The sequence below is a fragment of the Poecilia reticulata genome, chromosome 6 (assembly GCF_904066995.2).
Source record: "Poecilia reticulata chromosome 6, P_reticulata-male-v2, whole genome shotgun sequence".
Lineage (NCBI taxonomy): Eukaryota > Metazoa > Chordata > Actinopteri > Cyprinodontiformes > Poeciliidae > Poecilia > Poecilia reticulata.
This window is the reverse complement of record NC_088835.1, coordinates 3,598,166-3,616,636: the sequence shown is the minus strand read 5'-3', so window position 1 is coordinate 3,616,636 and position 18,471 is coordinate 3,598,166. Positions and strand designations below refer to the sequence as shown.

Genomic DNA, 18,471 nt, shown 5'->3' with positions numbered 1-18,471 from the left:
GGTAAAAGCTGTTTATTATTTACCATAACAATACCACATGGTGTCAGAACAGAGTTATTTTTTCATCCAGTTCAAGTGCCTTGAGCTGAAACTTGTTGTGAATTGGCGCTATATCAATAAATTGAATTGAATACAGTATGCCAGAAATGCTGGACAGAACATGAAGAAAAAAAATAATTATTTTCACAAACACAAGTTTGGACAGAAGGAATGCCCACTTATGAGGGGCCGTTTAGGACAAAATCTGTTTTGTCTCTCACACACTACAAAAAACTCAAGCGCACTCAAAAAATACTCAAATTGCGTATACACATTACACACTACTAAAATGTCACACACGCACACACATTTTATCTTTCTCGCACACATACACTGTACTAACTCGCACAAACACACAAATGTTTCTCTCTCACATACACAAGACTAAAGTTGCACACACACACACCCCCCACACACACGCACATACACACACACATGCACGCACGCACACACACACACACACGCACACACACACACACACACACACACACACGCACATACACACACACACACACATGCACGCACGCACGCACACGCACACACACACACACACACACACACACACACACAGTACTAAGACTCGTTTTTTGTACGTGTGAGATTGCAGCCAGTGGGCTGAAGGAAATACAGCTTTATTTAGTAGCAATTCAAGAGCTACCAGCTTTTATCGCTTCGCAAAAAAAATCATCAGCACAGAAACTCCAAAGCACACAAAGAAGTAATATATATATGTATATATATATATATATATGTTTTTTTTTTGTTGTTTTTTTGTCATAGTACCCCCAAGAATTTAAAACTACTTTTACCTCTGATGCTATTTCATGCTTTTACATGAGACACAATATCATCTATTAAATTTTAAAGTCATATACAATATTTTCAATAATTTTAATATTAAATAATATAATGTTTTCTTCAATAGCTTCCAGGTCATGTGAAGTATTGACTCAGAATCACTTAGAAATTGCTCTACTAGTCTGTATAGATGAGGCACAAACTTTTGTTTTCCATTTTTAGCCATTTTCCATTTTTTAGACATTTTTTTGGTCAATATTAAGTGTTTTTCTTCAATAGCTTCCAGGTCATTTGACCTGTTGATTCAAAATCAGTGTGAAATTGTTCTATCGGTCTGTATAGATGAGGCATACTCATTTATATTCGATTTGAGTCCTTTTTATAATTTGTAGTTTTTTATATTGGCTTCTAGGTCATCAATTAATCCAATTTTATTTGTACATCTCATTGCAGCTGCAAGGCATTTCAAAGTGCTTTACATAATAAAAACACAAAACCATAGTCTTGCAACATAGAATAAACAATCAAAACATTACATTAAGTCAAGAGGAATTCGTAATTGATAACGTTACAAATACAACTCTAAACAGGTGGGTTTTTAGTCGAGATTTAAAAGACGTTAGCTGCACAATGTAATCAGCTGTTTTACAATTTTCTGGAAGTTTGTTCCAAATTTGTGGTGCATGGAAGCTGAATGCTGCTTCTCCTCGTTTGGCTCTGGATGCAGAGCAGAACCAGAAGACTTGAGGGGTCTGGAAGGTTGATACAACAGCAGATCTTTAAGGTATTGTGGTGCTAAACCATTTAGTGATTTATAAACTAACAACAGTATTTTAAAGTCTATTCTCTGAGCTACAGGAAGCCAGTGAAGGGACTTTAAAACTGGTGTTATGTGCTCTATGGTCCTGGTTTTAGTGAGAACGCGAGCAGGAGTTCTCACTAAACTGTGGGCCCAATTGCTTAAAATCAGTGTAAAATTGTTTAAGTAGACTGAGATGAGATGAGGTACGCTCATTTTTAATTCATTTTGACCCATTTTATTATTTTTTAGGCAATTTTATATTTAAAAATATATTTCTTATTTTCTCTTCACCTCTCCATAGGCTGCCACCTTATCGTGATGAAAGGGTTTGAGTGTAGAAGTGACTCTATAGGTGTTATGCTGTCAGGGGCTTCATACCCCTTGTAGGGTCACCCAATGCTAGAGGTGATGAACCAGACAAAGAGCAGCCCAAAGACCCTTTATGAAGAGCACAATCAATGGATTCAGTGTCCCCTGACCTGGACGCAGGTCAGGGGACACTGAAGCCATTAAGTATTGTTAAATACTTAATGTAACATATTTACCGTGTTTGATGTTGTAAATGACGTATATTCACAAAGAACGAGGTAATTAATCCGGTTGTGATGAGCCAATGCAAAAGTAAAACAACCTGAACAGGTGATCAACTCTAAACCACTCCGACCTTTTTACTCTCCGTCTGTCATTTAAGCACAGCGGTTGCCATGACAACCTCCTGCGCTCCACAAGCCGACCAGAGATTACTTTAAAAACATAACATTCAGTCCGTTACAATATTAGGTTTTCAGGCTTGATATTTATTTTGCGATCATTAATAAGCCTCCCTGAACACAGTGGTGGTTGATTAGTTCATTTTAAACTCCTGCTCTGTTATTTTGGTAATGGAACCGAAACGCACAGAATTGCACAACACCTTGTTGAAACAATAATTACTGAGTTTATTATTGTTGTTGGGTCATTAATTTTAGCACGTTTTGTTGATGTTTTTGTTGTTCTTTAATAAAGTTACGAACGTTTTGATAAGGAGTCAGAGGACGTGCTGGTCTCAGTGAACTGGCGGCGTTCAGTTTGTCACCTAATGCTGAGATCCACTCAAAACCTTCCGCGATCGACATATTGCACCGCTGCTCTAGCAAAGCACCAACAGTTCAGAAACAATATGAAATGAGAAAAAAGTTATTTATTAACCGATTAGTCGTGTTTTAGATCGTTCTTGAAAAACTAATCAGTCATGACTGATTAGTGGGTGAACTCACAGCTGCACAGTGAATCCGTTGATTTTTTTTACAGCAGACAGCCGCTCCTCTCTTGAGGGTACTGCGTACCCCGGCAAAATATTTTAGGGGTACGCAGTACCCTGCCGTACCCCCTTACTTTCACCCCTGATTTTGTCCAACCAGAAGGAACCACAGGTTGTCCTGGCTTACAGCAGAGCTGAGAGGCTGCAGCCAAAACATTACATTCTGTGAGCTCATAAAATGTAAAATTATTACATTTTACGAGTTTCCTATTGTTAGTTAATGACTAACTGATTGCCAAAAGATCTTTTAGTGATTATTCATTATTTTATTATTCATTAGGTTAATGTTAAAAGCCAGTCAAACAGCTACTTTTCTATCTAGCTTCACTGCACTAGTAATGTAATGATACATTACTTTATGTGAAACTAATAAGAAATCAGAGAAAGTGCTCTATTTTGATTGATTCATCTCTAAAGGTTCAGTTTGCATTAAAGATCATCATCATCATCAATCATCATCATCATCATCATCATCATCATCATCATCATCATCATCATCATCATCATCATCATCATCATCATCATCATCATCATCATCACCAAAATGTCTTTAAACCAAAACCATGTAACGTCTTTGGGATGTTGTTTTCTTTGGTGGCAGTTTGAGGACAAAGCTGGACCTGGATTCATTCTAAGTCAGTGAACAGAAAAGACACAAGTGACTTCCTGTTCACAAGAATGAAGGGAGGCTCCTCACAAACCATGTGCACAACTGCAGTCATAGTCAACAGGCATTTTGAGAGGGTTCTAAGCTTATTTTGCTCTTGTTTGTTGCTAATATTATATTAGTTTATTAAATTGAGTCAAATCTCTTAATTACTCGTTTTTTGTGTTTGTAACTTTTTGTTTGTTTTTTTAAACAAAGCTCTCTTGTGAATGAGATCTTGGATCTCAGCGAGACGACCTGTATGAATAAAGATAACATTTTTTGGGATTTAAATCTCTGCAATAAAAAAAAGTCATTTCAGTTCATTCTATTTATTCGTGGATCATTAATGATCCCAGAATCAATATTAGTCAAACAACGCTGTAGCCATGCATCATGGTTTAGTGACAGGGACAACATCCAGGAGCTGCATGCAGCCACAGCATGTCTGCACATGACAGCTGGAATCACTAGTACAGAAATGTTCCTGGTCTCATACCTCAAACTCTGCTGTGAAGCCCTGAGTGCTGTGAAGTTCAGCAACGTGTTTGACAAAGTCCTTCACTAGAAAAGAGGTGTCCTCACCTGGAAGATTTAAGAAGGAAAATTAAATACATAGAATACAGATGATACAGATACCAGACATTTTTGGGAAAATGGATTTTAGGCAACTTTATTTCCAAAGCTGATCGTCTTTTCATTTTTTCAGTTTTGGCAAGAATCATCCACGGAAGCCCTCTGGAAGAATACATTAAGAGCCTTAAAGACAGAGAGGACAGATGTTGTTTTTCTTGAATTCTTTAAAGAAGAAAGCACTGGTCAGCTGGACTGGTCATCAATATTTGTTGGTGCTCTGCACGAGTTTGGATATCTTTTATAATGGGGACACTTTTGAAGCATCAGCTATAACATAACAGACATTCTGTGGTTCAAAAAATGTGGTAAAAAATGCATTTTACATATGAAGGCAAAGTGATGTAGTAGTTAGAAATTTAAATTTGCAAAGCAGTATTTGCCAAAAACAAGAATGAGATTTGTGTTTTTAGATTTTCATTCATATATATTTGTATTTGTATGTGTATGTGTGTGTGTGTGTGTTACCAGATGTTGATGCAGCAGCAGACTGTGTGATAACTCGGGGTGATGACATGTTGTGGATGTAAAAGTGAGCCGTCTGGAAGCACATTCTGTAGAAAAGAAAGAAGGTTTTACTTTTCTTTGTTCAACACATAGATTATAGAAACAGAGACGTTTCTGCTGCAGCCATGTTTGAGCTCAGGGAAAACAAGTTTATGACCAACTTAAAAACAGGAAGACAAAAATAACACCGGCAGCAGAGCAACAGAAGTGCCGTGAATCCAAAAGCTGAAAGATGCTTTTGCTTTCATGTGATTCTGCGTGAGCCCAGATTTTGACATTAGATGTTAATCTTCACATAAACATGGAAAAAAAGATGTTCTGCTAATCCTCAACATGTTTTTAAATGGATGAGGCTGCTGTAATAAACCTGTGAGATCTCAGCTAGAAATGGACATCGCCTGGGAAGACGGCTGAGCCCAGAGATTAACAGACCAATACTTAGAAGAAACCACAATAATCAAAGACTGAGCCTCACTGGTTCAGAAAGCCAACAATGGATTTCTGTTTACATGGTCAAGAAGATGTTTATACGCATTCACTATGTTCATTCTTTGCTTTAAATCTACCTATGCATCTAAAACTGATCTATCTGTTCAGTTTTATCAAAGCAAAGATGTTTGGTTAATTTTGCAATGACACTAGAACAACTCTGAACAGGCAGACCAAGACATGGACAATAAATCTAAGATATTTACACATAATGTCCAAGTATAAAACTGCAGACATAATGTTGTTATTTTTGTTCAAAACAGAGCATTTTCTTCTCAATTCAATAAAATTGAAGCAACTACTTTCAGTATTTTTACACTAGAAAAACAACCATCTCTCCTCTTTGGTTTTACTTTTAAAGAATCTATAATGAGTGTAGAACACTCCACTACAAGTTTGACTCATTAACTTGTTGTTGTGGTTGTTGTCCTAATGCTAAAAAAGCATTTTAAAAGTCTTTTTTTTCCCAAAATCTAAAAATGCCCCAGAGAGAAAAATCCTTCACTTCAGATTTGATCTATTTCAGTATTCTCGATTTTGAAATAGAGATGATCAAATGCAATACAGATTCATAAAATCTCAGTGAAATGGTCTATTAGTTTAGTGCTGAGCCTTAAAGCAGATCCCAGTGTCAGTCAGTTTGTTTAGACATTATATTAATGTTGGAGCTACACAACAAAGGTCGACCTCATTTAGGTTATTTTTGTGTATTCATAGCTGGGAATTAGACCCATAGATTTCTTCTATGTTTTATTTAAGACTTAAAACAAAATATTTATAATGTCCACAAAATTGTGAGTAAATCATACAGAAATGCTAAAAAAAAGTCTAAAGAGTAAGTCAAAGACAGATACATTATAGACAGCAACTACAATTTGCTTTGGTAACAGATTGAAACCGCATCATGCTGTTTAGAATCCTGTAATTTCCAAGCAGACAGAAAATCTCTACCAAAGATAGACGGACAGGCTGGATAAAGTATATCAGTAATGACAGTCCCACAGTTCCAAATGAAACACAGTAGCATTAGACGTATGTGATGCAGCATCATCTACTGTCCGCATTAGATGATGCTGCAGGGCTTTCACTGTCCACCTGTTGGACAGACTTCCTCTGCTGTTGCCTGTCAATCTCTGGCCTGGACCTGCAACACATTCTAAAGTGGTTCATCTTCTTACATGCATCACACTGTTGACCAAAAGCAGGACATTTGTGCCTTTTTGCCACATGGCCATAACAATTACTACAGTCAGTAATAAACTGTGTGGTGTTATTGTCCAGTTTGATGTCAACCTGATCTTGTCAGTGTCTCATCTCTGTCCAGTTGTGATTTAATCTGCATCTACAGACAGTTGTGATAAAAGTATGTGGTGACATTTATGTTTTATTATGATTCTCAGTCATCTCACGGATCTGACATAATTGAATGGCCTTAGTGGGCGACAGATCACACACAGTAAATGTCCAAAGTGTCAAAAAAGCAGCGTCAGAGCATTGGTATGAACTGTAAAAGTTCATACCAATAGTGACATTGACACTATGCAATTCCATAACAGCACTTTCCTGAGATGGTTGTCATTGGTTATTGATGCCAAAGGCCAGTATGTCTCTATTGAGCTTCTCACAAAGTCTTCCAAAATTAGAGCACTTAGATTTTATTCTGAAATCACTGACATATGCCTCAATAGTTTCACCAGCCCTTTGTCCGTCCATCCATTTTCTTCCGCTTATCCGTGGTCGGGTCGCGGGGGCAGCAGCTTCAGAAGGGAGGCGCAGACTTCCCTCTCCCCAGCCACGTCTTCCAGCTCCTCTGGGGGAATCCCAAGGCGTTCCCAGGCCAGCCGAGAGACATAATCCCTCCAGCGTGTCCTGGGTCTTCCCCGAGGCCTCCTCCCGGTGGGACGTGCCCGGAACACCTCACCAGTGAGGCGTCCAGGAGGTATCCTGACCAGATGCCCGAGCCACCACAACTAGCTCCTCTCGACGTGGAGGAGCAGCGGCTCTACTCTGAGTCCCTCCCTGATGACCGAGCTTCTCACCCTATCTCTAAGGGAGAGCCCAGCCACCCTGCGGAGGAAACTCATTTCGGCCGCTTGTACCCGTGATCTCGTTTTTTCGGTCATGACCCAAAGCTCATGACCATAGATGAGGGTGGGAACGTAGATCGACCGGTAAATCGAGAGCTTCGCTTTTTTGCTCAGCTCTCTCTTCACCACGACGGACCGGTACAACGCCCGATCCACGGCAGACGCTGCCCCAATCCGCCTGTCGATCTCCCGCTCCCTTCTTTCCTCATTCGTGAACAAGATCCCCAGATACTTAAACTCCTCCACTTGAGGCAGTACGACCCGCTCTCACCTGGAGAAGGCACTCTACCCTTTTCCGGCTCAAGACCATGGCCTCGGATTTGGAGGCACTGAGCCTCATCCCGGCCGCTTCACTCTCGGCTGCGAACCGCTCCAGTGAGAGCTGCAGATCACGATCTGATGAAGCCAACAGGACCACATCATCCGCAAAAAGCAGAGATGCGATCCTAAGGCCACCAAAACGGATCCCCTCAACACCTCGGCTGCGCCTAGAAATTCTGTCCATAAAAGTAATGAACAGAATCGGTGACAAAGGGCAGCCTTGGCGGAGTCCAACTCTCACCGGAAACGAGCCCGACTTACTGCCGGCAATGCGGACCAGACTCTGACACCGGTCATACAGGGACCTGACAGCCCGTATCAAAGGGCCCGGTACCCCATACTCCCAGAGTATCCCTCACAAGGCCTCCCGAGGCTTAAAAGTGTGACCGCCCTGTAATTTGAGCACACCTTCCGGTCCCCCTTTTTAAACAGGGGGACCACCACCCCAGTCTGCCAATCCAGGGGAAATGCCTCCAATGTCCATGCGATATTGTAGAGTCGTGTGAGCCAACACAACCCTACAACATTCAGAGCCTTAAGGAACTCCGGGCGGATCTTATCCACCCCTGGGGCCCTGCCACCGAGGAGCTTTTTGACCACCTTGGCGACCTTGTGCCCAGATATTGGAGAGCCCAACCCAGAGTCCCCAGGCTCAGCTTCCTCAACAGAAGGCATGTTGGTGGGATTGAGGAGGTCTTCGAAGCGGACAGGATGGAATGAACAGCCTGCTGTCCAGCCACTCGCCATCGTGCCCCACCTACAGGCCTGACTCCAGAGTGGGGCCCCGGTGACCCGCGTCCGGGCGAGGGAACGCCAGATCCAAAGTTTGTGTCCATCATAAGGGGTCTTCGGGCTGCGCTTTGTCTGGTTCCTCACTTAGGACCTGTCTGCCTTGGGTGACCCTACCAGGGGCATAAAGCCCCAGACAGCATAGCTCCTAGGATCATTGGGACACTCAAACCCCTCCACCACGATAAGGTGGCAGCCCAAGGAGAGGCTACATGTAGGAGAGGCTTTGTCTACATGTGTTGAATTTGTGTCTCTCCATAGTGATATTCATCTGAGGACTGAACATTTCACAAAACTTTCTTTTGAGTCATATGGGGTCCTCCCTAGATTCTGCAGAAACCAGGATACTTCCTTTGTCCTCATCTCCACCAGGCGCCCATGTCTCAGTTGCATACACAAATGATGTTTCACATGCAGTCGCCTCAGGCCTGGACAGATTCAGAAGAATGTCAGGTCGAGCTTGTCCTACAGCTTGTCCAAGTGTGCTGCTGTGATGAACATGTTTTGTGCCATCAAATACTAGCAGGTGGGGCCGACTGAAGCAGTCCGCCATGTTGTGAAAAGAACAACGGTTCCACACTAACCTACAGTACTCACAGCATCAGATAGTTCACAAAACCACTGAAGTCCATGGTGTGGGATGTGGTAATAAAGAGTCCTGTTGTATCGAAAACTTGGTTTTATAATAACTGTTAGCCATCAGCAAACACAGCAGTGCACACTGCCCAGTGGAACCATAAGAGAGAGAATAAAAAACTTAATCAGTGCCCGCATGCGCAAAACAAGAACTATGGCATCTGTGAAAGCCCAGTGTTACCATGTGCACATTCAATATTCTACATCCACAATTAGAGACTGTCCTGCAGTGTTGGTTCATCCAGAGCAGGGTTTAGCGGACAGGATGGAATGAACAGCCTGCTGTCCTGACTTCAACCCTGCAGACCACCTGCAGGAACAGCTTGTTTAGTGTGAGGCCTGGTTGCGTTAATTGTGTAGCAGTGTGTGAAAAAACATTCAGAGGTTTACCTGGTAATCAAGGTATAAATGCTTAGTGGTGAATGTTTTGTAATGAGATATTTACTTCATTTAGAACGAGTTTGAGAGCAAAACCATAAATCATTAATTTTTATAGAGCTGTGCAGGCAATAAACCTTGATTTGATGTTATTTTGACCTAACATAATCTTTTATTTTATTGCCAATGTTGTGGCTATTGACAAGTCAGGCAATGTTTTCCAAAGCTGTGTGGCTCCTCCCTGGGTTGTCACAAAGGAACAATAGAGGAGGCGAATGCAGCAGGATTAGTGCAGGTTTGGCTTCTTGCCATCATCACATCGAGACACGAATCCCTGGACCAGCCTAATCAGGCGGATGTCATTTTCTATCCAGTGAGCCTCTCTAGACATATCAGCTGAGTGGATGCTCAAATTGCTGCAGCTGAGAATCATCCCTCGCTGAAGATTAATCCTCATGCTCCTCAGATTATTGCTGGATTAGCACTGCTCAATCTTTGATATACAACAACAAGCAGAGTGCAAAACAAGAACAACAAGTTAAGTCAGATGTGGCCCTGTAAAATTACTTGGAAATGTACAGTCAGTAAAAAAAATGGCTACAAGTGTTAAACACTGCTTGACAGCATATCCAATCAGATTTCTGAAGATGGTTATTTCACAGTCTGAGTGAAAGAAAAATTAATAATTCAAATATATATTTTGCATGTGTGAAAAATAAAAAAAGCATCATTTGTTAGTGCTAACAAATCAAAACACTAAGGAGGGAGTGAGTGGGACACATACCTCCATATTGACTGGTATCTCAACCATGAGGTGGCTACAGATAAAACCCAGCTGTTCCAACACTCAGGAGCGAAAGCACATAAGGGATTTTTATTGAATCCACAACATTTCTTATGTTATGGACTCAGCATAAGAAATGTTGAGTCCATCTTCCAAGACAGTACTAACCCTGTACATTGACAGTGCAGGTACTGAAACTAAATGCAGCACAAAGAATGTTCTGGTGTCATATGAGCAACGTGTGATCTGACATTCCTTTGAGATAAGTTGACTGACAAAAAACTATGAGGGGCCATATAGGACAAAAACTATATTTTTTTTCACACACACACACTTGCAATACTAAAATTGCACATATACAGTACACTAGATATAAATATAGATATAGATATACAGACAGACAGAATAATTATACACAGTGTAGGAGCCATATATACATTTTTGAACTTAATACAAAATGTTATTTTGTGTTTACGTGAGTTTCATTTGTTACTCTGCTATTTGAAAAAGATAAGCATCTGTAATTGTATCTTGTTTAAGCTTATTACGTGGTGCCTTTTGATTGTTTATTGACTAATTAGTTTATGAAAGATGAGAGCACTTAATTATTGTAGAAGTCTGGCACCTTGAGAGTAACACAGTCTTTTGACCGTCACTTTCTATTTGTTTTGAATCTGTTTGTTATTTTTATTTCCTTTTATTAAGCCCAGTAAAAACTTAAAGATGACCGTTTGATTCAAGACCTTTTTTTTTGTAAGAAATGTGTCGCATACGAAAGAGTTGTAAGGGGCTAGACTAGTGAGAACCTGCCGCACTTACACACAGACTAACGTTTTTTAGCCTTTATTTCTATTGTGATCTGGCACCGTTTCCAGAGAATAATAGCTCCACAGATTGTTGACTAAGGAGGGATGAACAGAAATGGATGCAACACCCTAAGAAAAACATGACATTTAAGATTAGAACATTACATCAGAGCAACAAAGACATACCAAAATATGGGTTTAGTGAAAAATATGCTTATAAGGTACTTTAGGTCTAACAAATGAGCGTCATCTCAGTGCATATTTTAGTTTTATAAAAATGGCTGTATTATATGGTAATTATTTGTGATTAATTTTCTAAATCATAAGCAACTCTTTAGCAGTTTGTTTCATGCTGGAATAAATGTTACACTATCAAGGCAGAATTCATTATGAAAATTAAAAGACTGAAATAATTATTTCCTGTTCATATCATAAATTAGGTGAACAGTACAGGTGTGGATATTTAACCTCCATCAATGCAGGTTAGAGAGTTATTTAATTATTTTATACAGGAAACTTGCTTAAAGCAGGAGTAACCAGCTTGAACAAATGTATTTTACTCCCAAAGGTTCCACTGTATTTACTTTAACGTGGTTTTTGTTTATTTAAGTCTGTTGTCAGTGATGAGGATGTTACATCTCTCAGACTAGAGATTAATGAAGAGAAACATCCTCTTCATTAATCAGACGTGTTCAATGAAGAGGATGTGCATCTTGTTCTTACATCTTGTAAAAACAAGATGGACGCGCGTCTTGTGTTTATAAGATGTGCCCACATCTTGTAAAAGAAGAATACAAGATGTACGCGCAACGGGAACCAGTTTCATTCTATTCCTCTACTATTCTTTCAGCTATGCTCACAGGTAACCTCTGCTGCCCTCTTCTGGTAAATGTGAGAAACGGAAAACAGAACAGTGATTTTTAGATTACCAATAATTTAAAAGTAGGATGTTTTTTTTATACATAGAAGCATAGTTGATATTTTGTCTTGAACAGAGTGAGGTTATCATAAAAATAAGTATGAGGAGAAATAACACATGCATGGGAAGAAACCAAAGAGTGTGAAATGAAGGGGGGTATAGTTAGTGACTTTGTCAATTGTAAAGAAAAATTCACAGATAGGTTTGAAAACAAATAATCATGCTCTTTAGTCATAAAATAATGTCACTTTCAAAAGTATTCATGTTATTTTAACTGTATCACTTTTAACAACAATACAAACATAAACTTTAAATTATTTTATGTTGACTTTATTTGACTGACCAGCACAAAGTAGAACATATGATAGAGGAGCTGAAGGAAATCCTGTTAGACTGCAGAAGACTTGAGACTGGAGTGGACTTCCTCGTTTCAGGAGGAAAATAACAACTTGAGCCACATAGAAATGATTTAAATCTAAAAACATTTATGTTTTAGAGTGGCCTAGTCAAAAGGCATGTATGTTCTATCCAATGTGACTGATGTGACTGATCTTGAGCAATTTTAAAGAGAATTGCTGCTAAACTTTAAACTTCTGGATCAGTGTTTCTCATCTCTGGTCCTCAGGGACCACAGGCCTGCGTTTTCCATATATGTCTCTGTTTCAGAACATTAGATTTTAAATGATTGCGTCACCTCCTCTGAAGCCATCAAGTGCTGTAGAAGCCTATTCATCACTCACTTATTCAACTCAGATGTGTTGCAAAAGGGAAACACCTCAAACGTGCAAAGCAGTGGTCCCTAAGAAGCAGATGATGTACATGCTGATAAAGACACGCTCCAAGAAACTTTTGGCACCGTTTCCAGAGAATGATAGCTCCACACACTGTTGACTAAGGAGGGATGAAAAGAAATGGATGCAACACCCTTCAGGTTTTGTTATTTAAAAAAGTTTGTATATTATGAATTTGTTTCTTTCCTCTCAGTATGGGCTGCTACGATATGAACCATCTCCTGGTTTTGTTTGGTTGTTTCTAGTTATCAAATTTGTTTATAAAAGTTATACTGCAGCTTTAATGTTGACCCCTTTGAAATTTGGAGTCATTAATTTTTTTGTATCTTTCTTAGATTGGGATGGCACCATCAGAATAGAGATATAAAATAAAGGCACTATTAAATTGGGATTTTGTTTGTAGGTCAAAGAAAATAATATGGAGGTGTTTGGCAAGCAGCATGCGGGTGTGATGGAACAGTGGTACTGACCTCCAGTAGATGAAGATGCCAATGAGAACAACCAGGCCAAGCAGAGTGAGGGTGGAAATGATGACCAGAGGAACCACAGCCTTCCTCTCCTTCTCACTCATGGAGCCGACCCTGGACTCGTGGCTGCTGTTACTGGCATCTGCACAGAGTCAACAAAGGTGGGTAGATGTGAAACCATTCTCTGGGAGAGGGAAACTGAAGCTGATGATTGTTGGTTGTTAACAAAATGCTTCAGCTGTTAATGTTTGAAAAATTTTAGAAATCAGCTCCAACATTCATTATTTTAACTGTTCTCTTGAAATTAAATAACTGTTGTAGTCCCATTGCTCATGTAACAAAAATGACTTTTTCTTGAAAAATTACAATTATCCAGGAAACATAACTTAAATGAAAGCCTTATAATGACCAGGGGCTTTACGTAGCTTTAAGTTATGACAAAATATGACAAAAATCGCAGGGGGTTCATTGTTTAACCTCTGTGTTTCTTTCTCTAAAGGTTCTGGGACACAGTGGGTGGAACATAACTAAGTACATTTACTTGCATTGCTGTAAATACAATTTGTCTACTTTGTACTTTAAGTTGTTTAGAAAAATGTAACTTTTACTTTTAATTGAATTTGTTTTGAGTAACGTTTTTTATTCAGTTACATTTGAAATTATATTCACAAATAAATAAAATGAAACATAAGAAAACATCAGAAAAAAAACAATATTGATTTTTTGGCTAGTTTTGTACTTTGGCATGTATTAACATTGATAAACGATTTTCTGATGTTAGTGTCTGCAGTGATGCTAACTAACATCAATAGTAATTTTTTCTTTGTTGAACAAATTAGTTAGTTATCAAGTTTTGATTTTGCTTGATTAAAAATTCACTGTCCTGTGGTATTTTCCCGTTTTTTATTAGACTGTATAAATGATAAGTGATTTATTGTTTGCCATAATCCAACACAAGTGGCATTTTTTTGTGTTTGTAGACCACCTGTGTAAAATGTTGCAGTCAATAAATCAAATGCACCAATCCAATCAGCACCGGTCTTCTGGAAGAAGATGCATGTGCCATGCAAACAAATCTCTGGTCATAAGCGTTTTTCCCCACTGTGTTGTGTTTTATATGAGCAAAATAACATGTAGCACAACTAGATATCATCTGTTTGCTTTTAACTGTGACATTTTGTAGCAAGCAGATGTTTAACAGCTGCCTTTTGACGAAAGCGTTGAGCTCCAGGGTCAGGGAGGAGAAACAGAGAGAGGAAGGCGACTGGAGGGGGAGAGGCTCCAGACAGAACAGACAGTTCAGAAACATTTTGGAATAAGAAAAAAATGTTATCTATAAACAGATGAACTGGTGTTTTAGACTGCCTATTGCTAGCAGATCTATTCTGACTCAAAGTGCAGCTGTAACTGATTCACTATCCGAACATTCGGTTTACTTTCACCCCTGCTAATGATAGATTCAAAAATTTTATATGAATTTCAATAACTGACTCATGTTGATCCCACAGATTAAAAAAATCTGACAATGTTTGTGAGATATAGATTAAATTCTGTAAAATTTAGTCTGACACCTGCAGATTTATGACAAAGTCACACTTTCTCATAACCTAATAATCTGGAAGGGAACTCCTGCTAACCCTGGCTGACGGTGGGGCAGATCGAGTTAACGTTCCTCTTCTGGACAAACTGGGCGAGCTCAACCATTAATGACTGTGTTGACCTTTCTGACCTGTTCATAAAGAGACCATGGTGCATTTTCTTTCAAGTCTGTCACCTCGTGAATTTTGCTTTATCTATCAGAAACACTGCAGATTCTACTGTTTATGCAACAAATTACAAAGTTTTTGACAGAGGAACGAAAACGGTTCATTCATTTTTATCCTAAGGTCCAATGAGAGAAATGGATTCACCAAGATCCTTCTGAGAAGACTTCAAACTAAATAATGAAGACAGTGTTCATTGATGATACCTAACATAAATCACACTGGTGCTCACCCTGATGGAATATCTGCCTAAAACAAGGCATGGCTGGATTTCTCTATAAATGAATCCAGCAATTACCAAACAATTCCCAGTTCCCTGGTGAGAAGCAAAACCTACCACTTCTAAAGCAGATGTGGCATTCTGCAATTAATGATGCAAAACAGCGGGATATCTTTAATGAAGTCATTCATTCATTGCCTTGAAACTGTCTGAGCATTAAAAAGTGAAATATGTTAGATTTGTTAATGATGCACAACATGCAAACACATAGAAGACTTCTTCATTCTTATATTAGGACCAGTATTCCCAGGCAATAATTATTAGCCATTTCTGGTAAACTGCTTGACAAATCTAAATGGCAAAAATAGTGAATATAGTTTATCTATCAAAATAAATACACACGACAATCATCTGAGGTTTTAAAGAACTCTGCTGCCCTCTGGTGTCCATGTCAAGTAGGGTTAGATCTCAGTTGGACCTTGTTTTGATCCTAAGAAAAAAGCCATTGAACATGTAAAAGTCATAAATTACATATTTATACACCTTCCTTAAAAGATGTAATCTCTAAACTTTTAAAATATTCCTTCTGTCTTGTTACACAATTTCAGCAAAAATAAAAATAAAAGGTCTTATCTTGAGCAGTTCCTAACCAAACCCTACTTCCTATGTTATTGATTTTTGGGACTTTATCTGAAATAATAAATAAATAAAACAAAGTAAAAACCCACTTTTATAGACAATGATGTTCAGTGTTGTTGGGTATAATGTTTAGAATAAATTTGCTTTTGTTTACCTTTACATTTCATTTTTCAATGTAAAAATAAAATATAATTTTGTTGAAAATCACTGATGGATGTCCACAACACTTGCTGCCCCTTTTGCTTTTGTTGCTCTGATGGGTTTATCATTTTTCAGCATCAGCTTTTTTGTTTTTACCTGAGACTGGGTCTTCTTCCTCAGACTCTGTCTCTGTGTGTTCTGAAATAGTGAAGTCGGAAGATGTCTCGTTGTCATTAAGGCCTTCGCCTTGCCCTGAGCCGCTAATCTCTGTCTCTCGCAGAGACCAGGGTGAACCCGGGGTCACCTCTGAATCAGTTGGGGCCTCTTTGCCTCTTACTTCTGGACTGATGGCACTGCCACTGCCACTTTCAAAATAGAAAGCTGAAGAGTGTTCCTCCGCATCATCTGGGCTTTGACCAGATTCCAGCAAAATGAATGGAGGGACAGTGCTCATGACTTTGGTTGAATGTGGAAGTGGGCTTACTCCAGAAGCTGAGGTTTGACCTTTATCCCACTCCTGGTCTGATCCTTCCTGCGAGTCAGGGAAGAAGGCTGAGCCAGAGGAGCTGCTGCTAAAGTCTAACACCTGCTCCTCTGTAGTGGGGGTAAGTGGGAAAGTGGTGGGCAGGAAAGGGAGGGAAGAGGTTTGGAAGGTGGTGCTTTTCTCTGATGCTGACAAACTGGGATCCGCACCAACAGACAATGTGGCTGTAACAGAAAGATGCAGGTCACTATGGGTGGCTTGGAGAAATTGTGGAGAGGACATTGAGATAGCACTATGGGATAGCAGAGAGTGGTCAAAAGACAGAGCAGCAGAGCCCAAACTTTCCAGAGATAGTGGAAGGTTTTCTACATCAGAACCAGAAGCTGAAAGTAAAACCATGCTGGAGTATAGCTCTAAACTTGTAGTGCTCTTGACTGACGTTGACAGTGATACATGAGGAGAGGTGTGCAACCATGATGAAGGTGCTAATGTCTCCAGAGAACAGCCACACACAATGTTCACATCGCTTGCTAGGAGATCACCAATGATCTCAGGAACTAAAGACTCTGTGGTGCTCCCTGTTGCATATCTTGAATCCTCAAATCCAGTTGCTGGAGATTTGGACAAGCCCAGAGAAAAAGTGAAATCACTAGAAAAAGCGACTGAAGGCTGCAGGGTAGGGCTGGAAGAAAGAGATAATGTTGAGGATGAAAAATTCAAGGAAGTTTGTGAAAATTCAGCTGTGACACTGGCATGTGTTAGGTCCAGCACTGATTTGAGTGGAGGGGTATTACTGAGTACAGAAAGATCACCTGAAGACCCAGACAACAAAACATCATTATCACTATCCCAAAAAGTGAGGTTAGAGAACACAGAGTCAGTTGTTGGACCAGGTAGGGAGCGTGAGGGGTGAGAGGGGTGAGGCAAGGTGGAAGCGAGGAGGAAAGGGATTGAGGTAGAAGTCAGGTCTTCACTAGACAGAAATCCAGTAGCAACATGCTGGGAGTCTGGAGCGCTGGCAGACGACATAGGCCACAGGGAGGAAGGGTCATGAGGGTCATGCAAGCGAATGGACAGAGTGGCGCTTGGGTCCAAGGTTTCACACATAGGGGAGGAGGCAAAGGAAGAGGAGGGGAAGAGAGAGCTGCGCTCACCGTTTGATAGTGGTTGCGTGGATTGAACAACAATGCCACTCAGCACCACAGATGTGGATGAAAAATTAGGCATGGTAGAACTTGTGGCACTATGTTGTTCAGCTTCTGTGGATGAAAAGGTCTTGGAAGTAGAGGGTGATATCTGAACCTCAGAAAAACCTCTGGTATGAGTAGAAACATTCTCATCAGTAGTACTGTCTTCACTTATGGCTTGTGTCAAACCTTGATCAGTCTCGGCTTGCTTAAAGGACGGCGATGAGTTACTGCTCATATCTGTGGTGAGAGATGACTCTATTGTAGGTGGATATTGAAAAATAACTTTTGAACTGTCTGTCTTTGCGTCAGGGGTTATAGGATTAACAGTGTTTGGGCCAACTTTTCCATTTTTGGATAAGTCTTCATGATGTTCTTGTACATTTACACCATCTGTCTTTATATATGTGAGAAGAGGAGAGGGGGAAGTTGAAATTGGGGCTTTTTCTGTTGTGAAATAAGAAAGAGTGTTGCTACCGGTCCCTGCACTCCCTCTGCTCTCCGGCAACGTAGTGTCCTCTGGTGGTTGTATGGGAGTACTCATTGGTCCCATCTCCTCAGAGGGTCTTAAAACTTCACCAGACTGGCTGGATAGTAGAGCAGAAGCAGGGTCAGTAGTGGTTCTTCTCTCACTGGACTCTTCGGTAGGAGTTCCAATGCCAGGCAAGTGAAACCAAGGTGGTGCTGATGTTGTGGTCCTTGGTGAGTCTAGAGTACCCCCGTTTAAATTCTTGTTCCTGATTTGGTCCACCTCATTCCAGGACAAGTCAGGTTCATAGTTGCCCTGTATGTGAAATTGGAGATTGTAAGTTGTTATAGCAAGATGAGCTGTACATATAAAAGCT

The 18,471-nt window shown here is 40.0% G+C and overlaps 1 protein-coding gene across 10 annotated transcripts in view; it reads right to left on the bottom strand.

Annotated features, from left to right (window-relative positions):
• Positions 1 to 18,471, bottom strand: part of ptprz1a (protein tyrosine phosphatase receptor type Z1a) — a 170,023-nt gene that overhangs the window by 24,023 nt on the left and 127,529 nt on the right. For 6 of the 10 annotated variants that reach the window (XR_014087762.1, XM_081607661.1, XM_081607655.1 and 3 more), the window contains exons 12-15: positions 16,112 to 18,410; positions 13,196 to 13,334; positions 4,687 to 4,772; positions 4,085 to 4,170 (exon numbers count right to left, since the gene is read on the bottom strand). Coding sequence is in view for 9 of the 10 variants with exons in the window: in XM_081607661.1 (XP_081463787.1) it covers positions 4,085 to 4,170; positions 4,687 to 4,772; positions 13,196 to 13,334; positions 16,112 to 18,410 (2,610 nt within the window). In the remaining variant the exon portion in view is untranslated. The remainder of the gene's footprint in view (positions 1 to 4,084; positions 4,171 to 4,686; positions 4,773 to 13,195; positions 13,335 to 16,111; positions 18,411 to 18,471) is intronic. The other 4 variants (XM_081607659.1, XM_081607660.1, XM_081607658.1 and 1 more) reach the window with 3 other exon arrangements.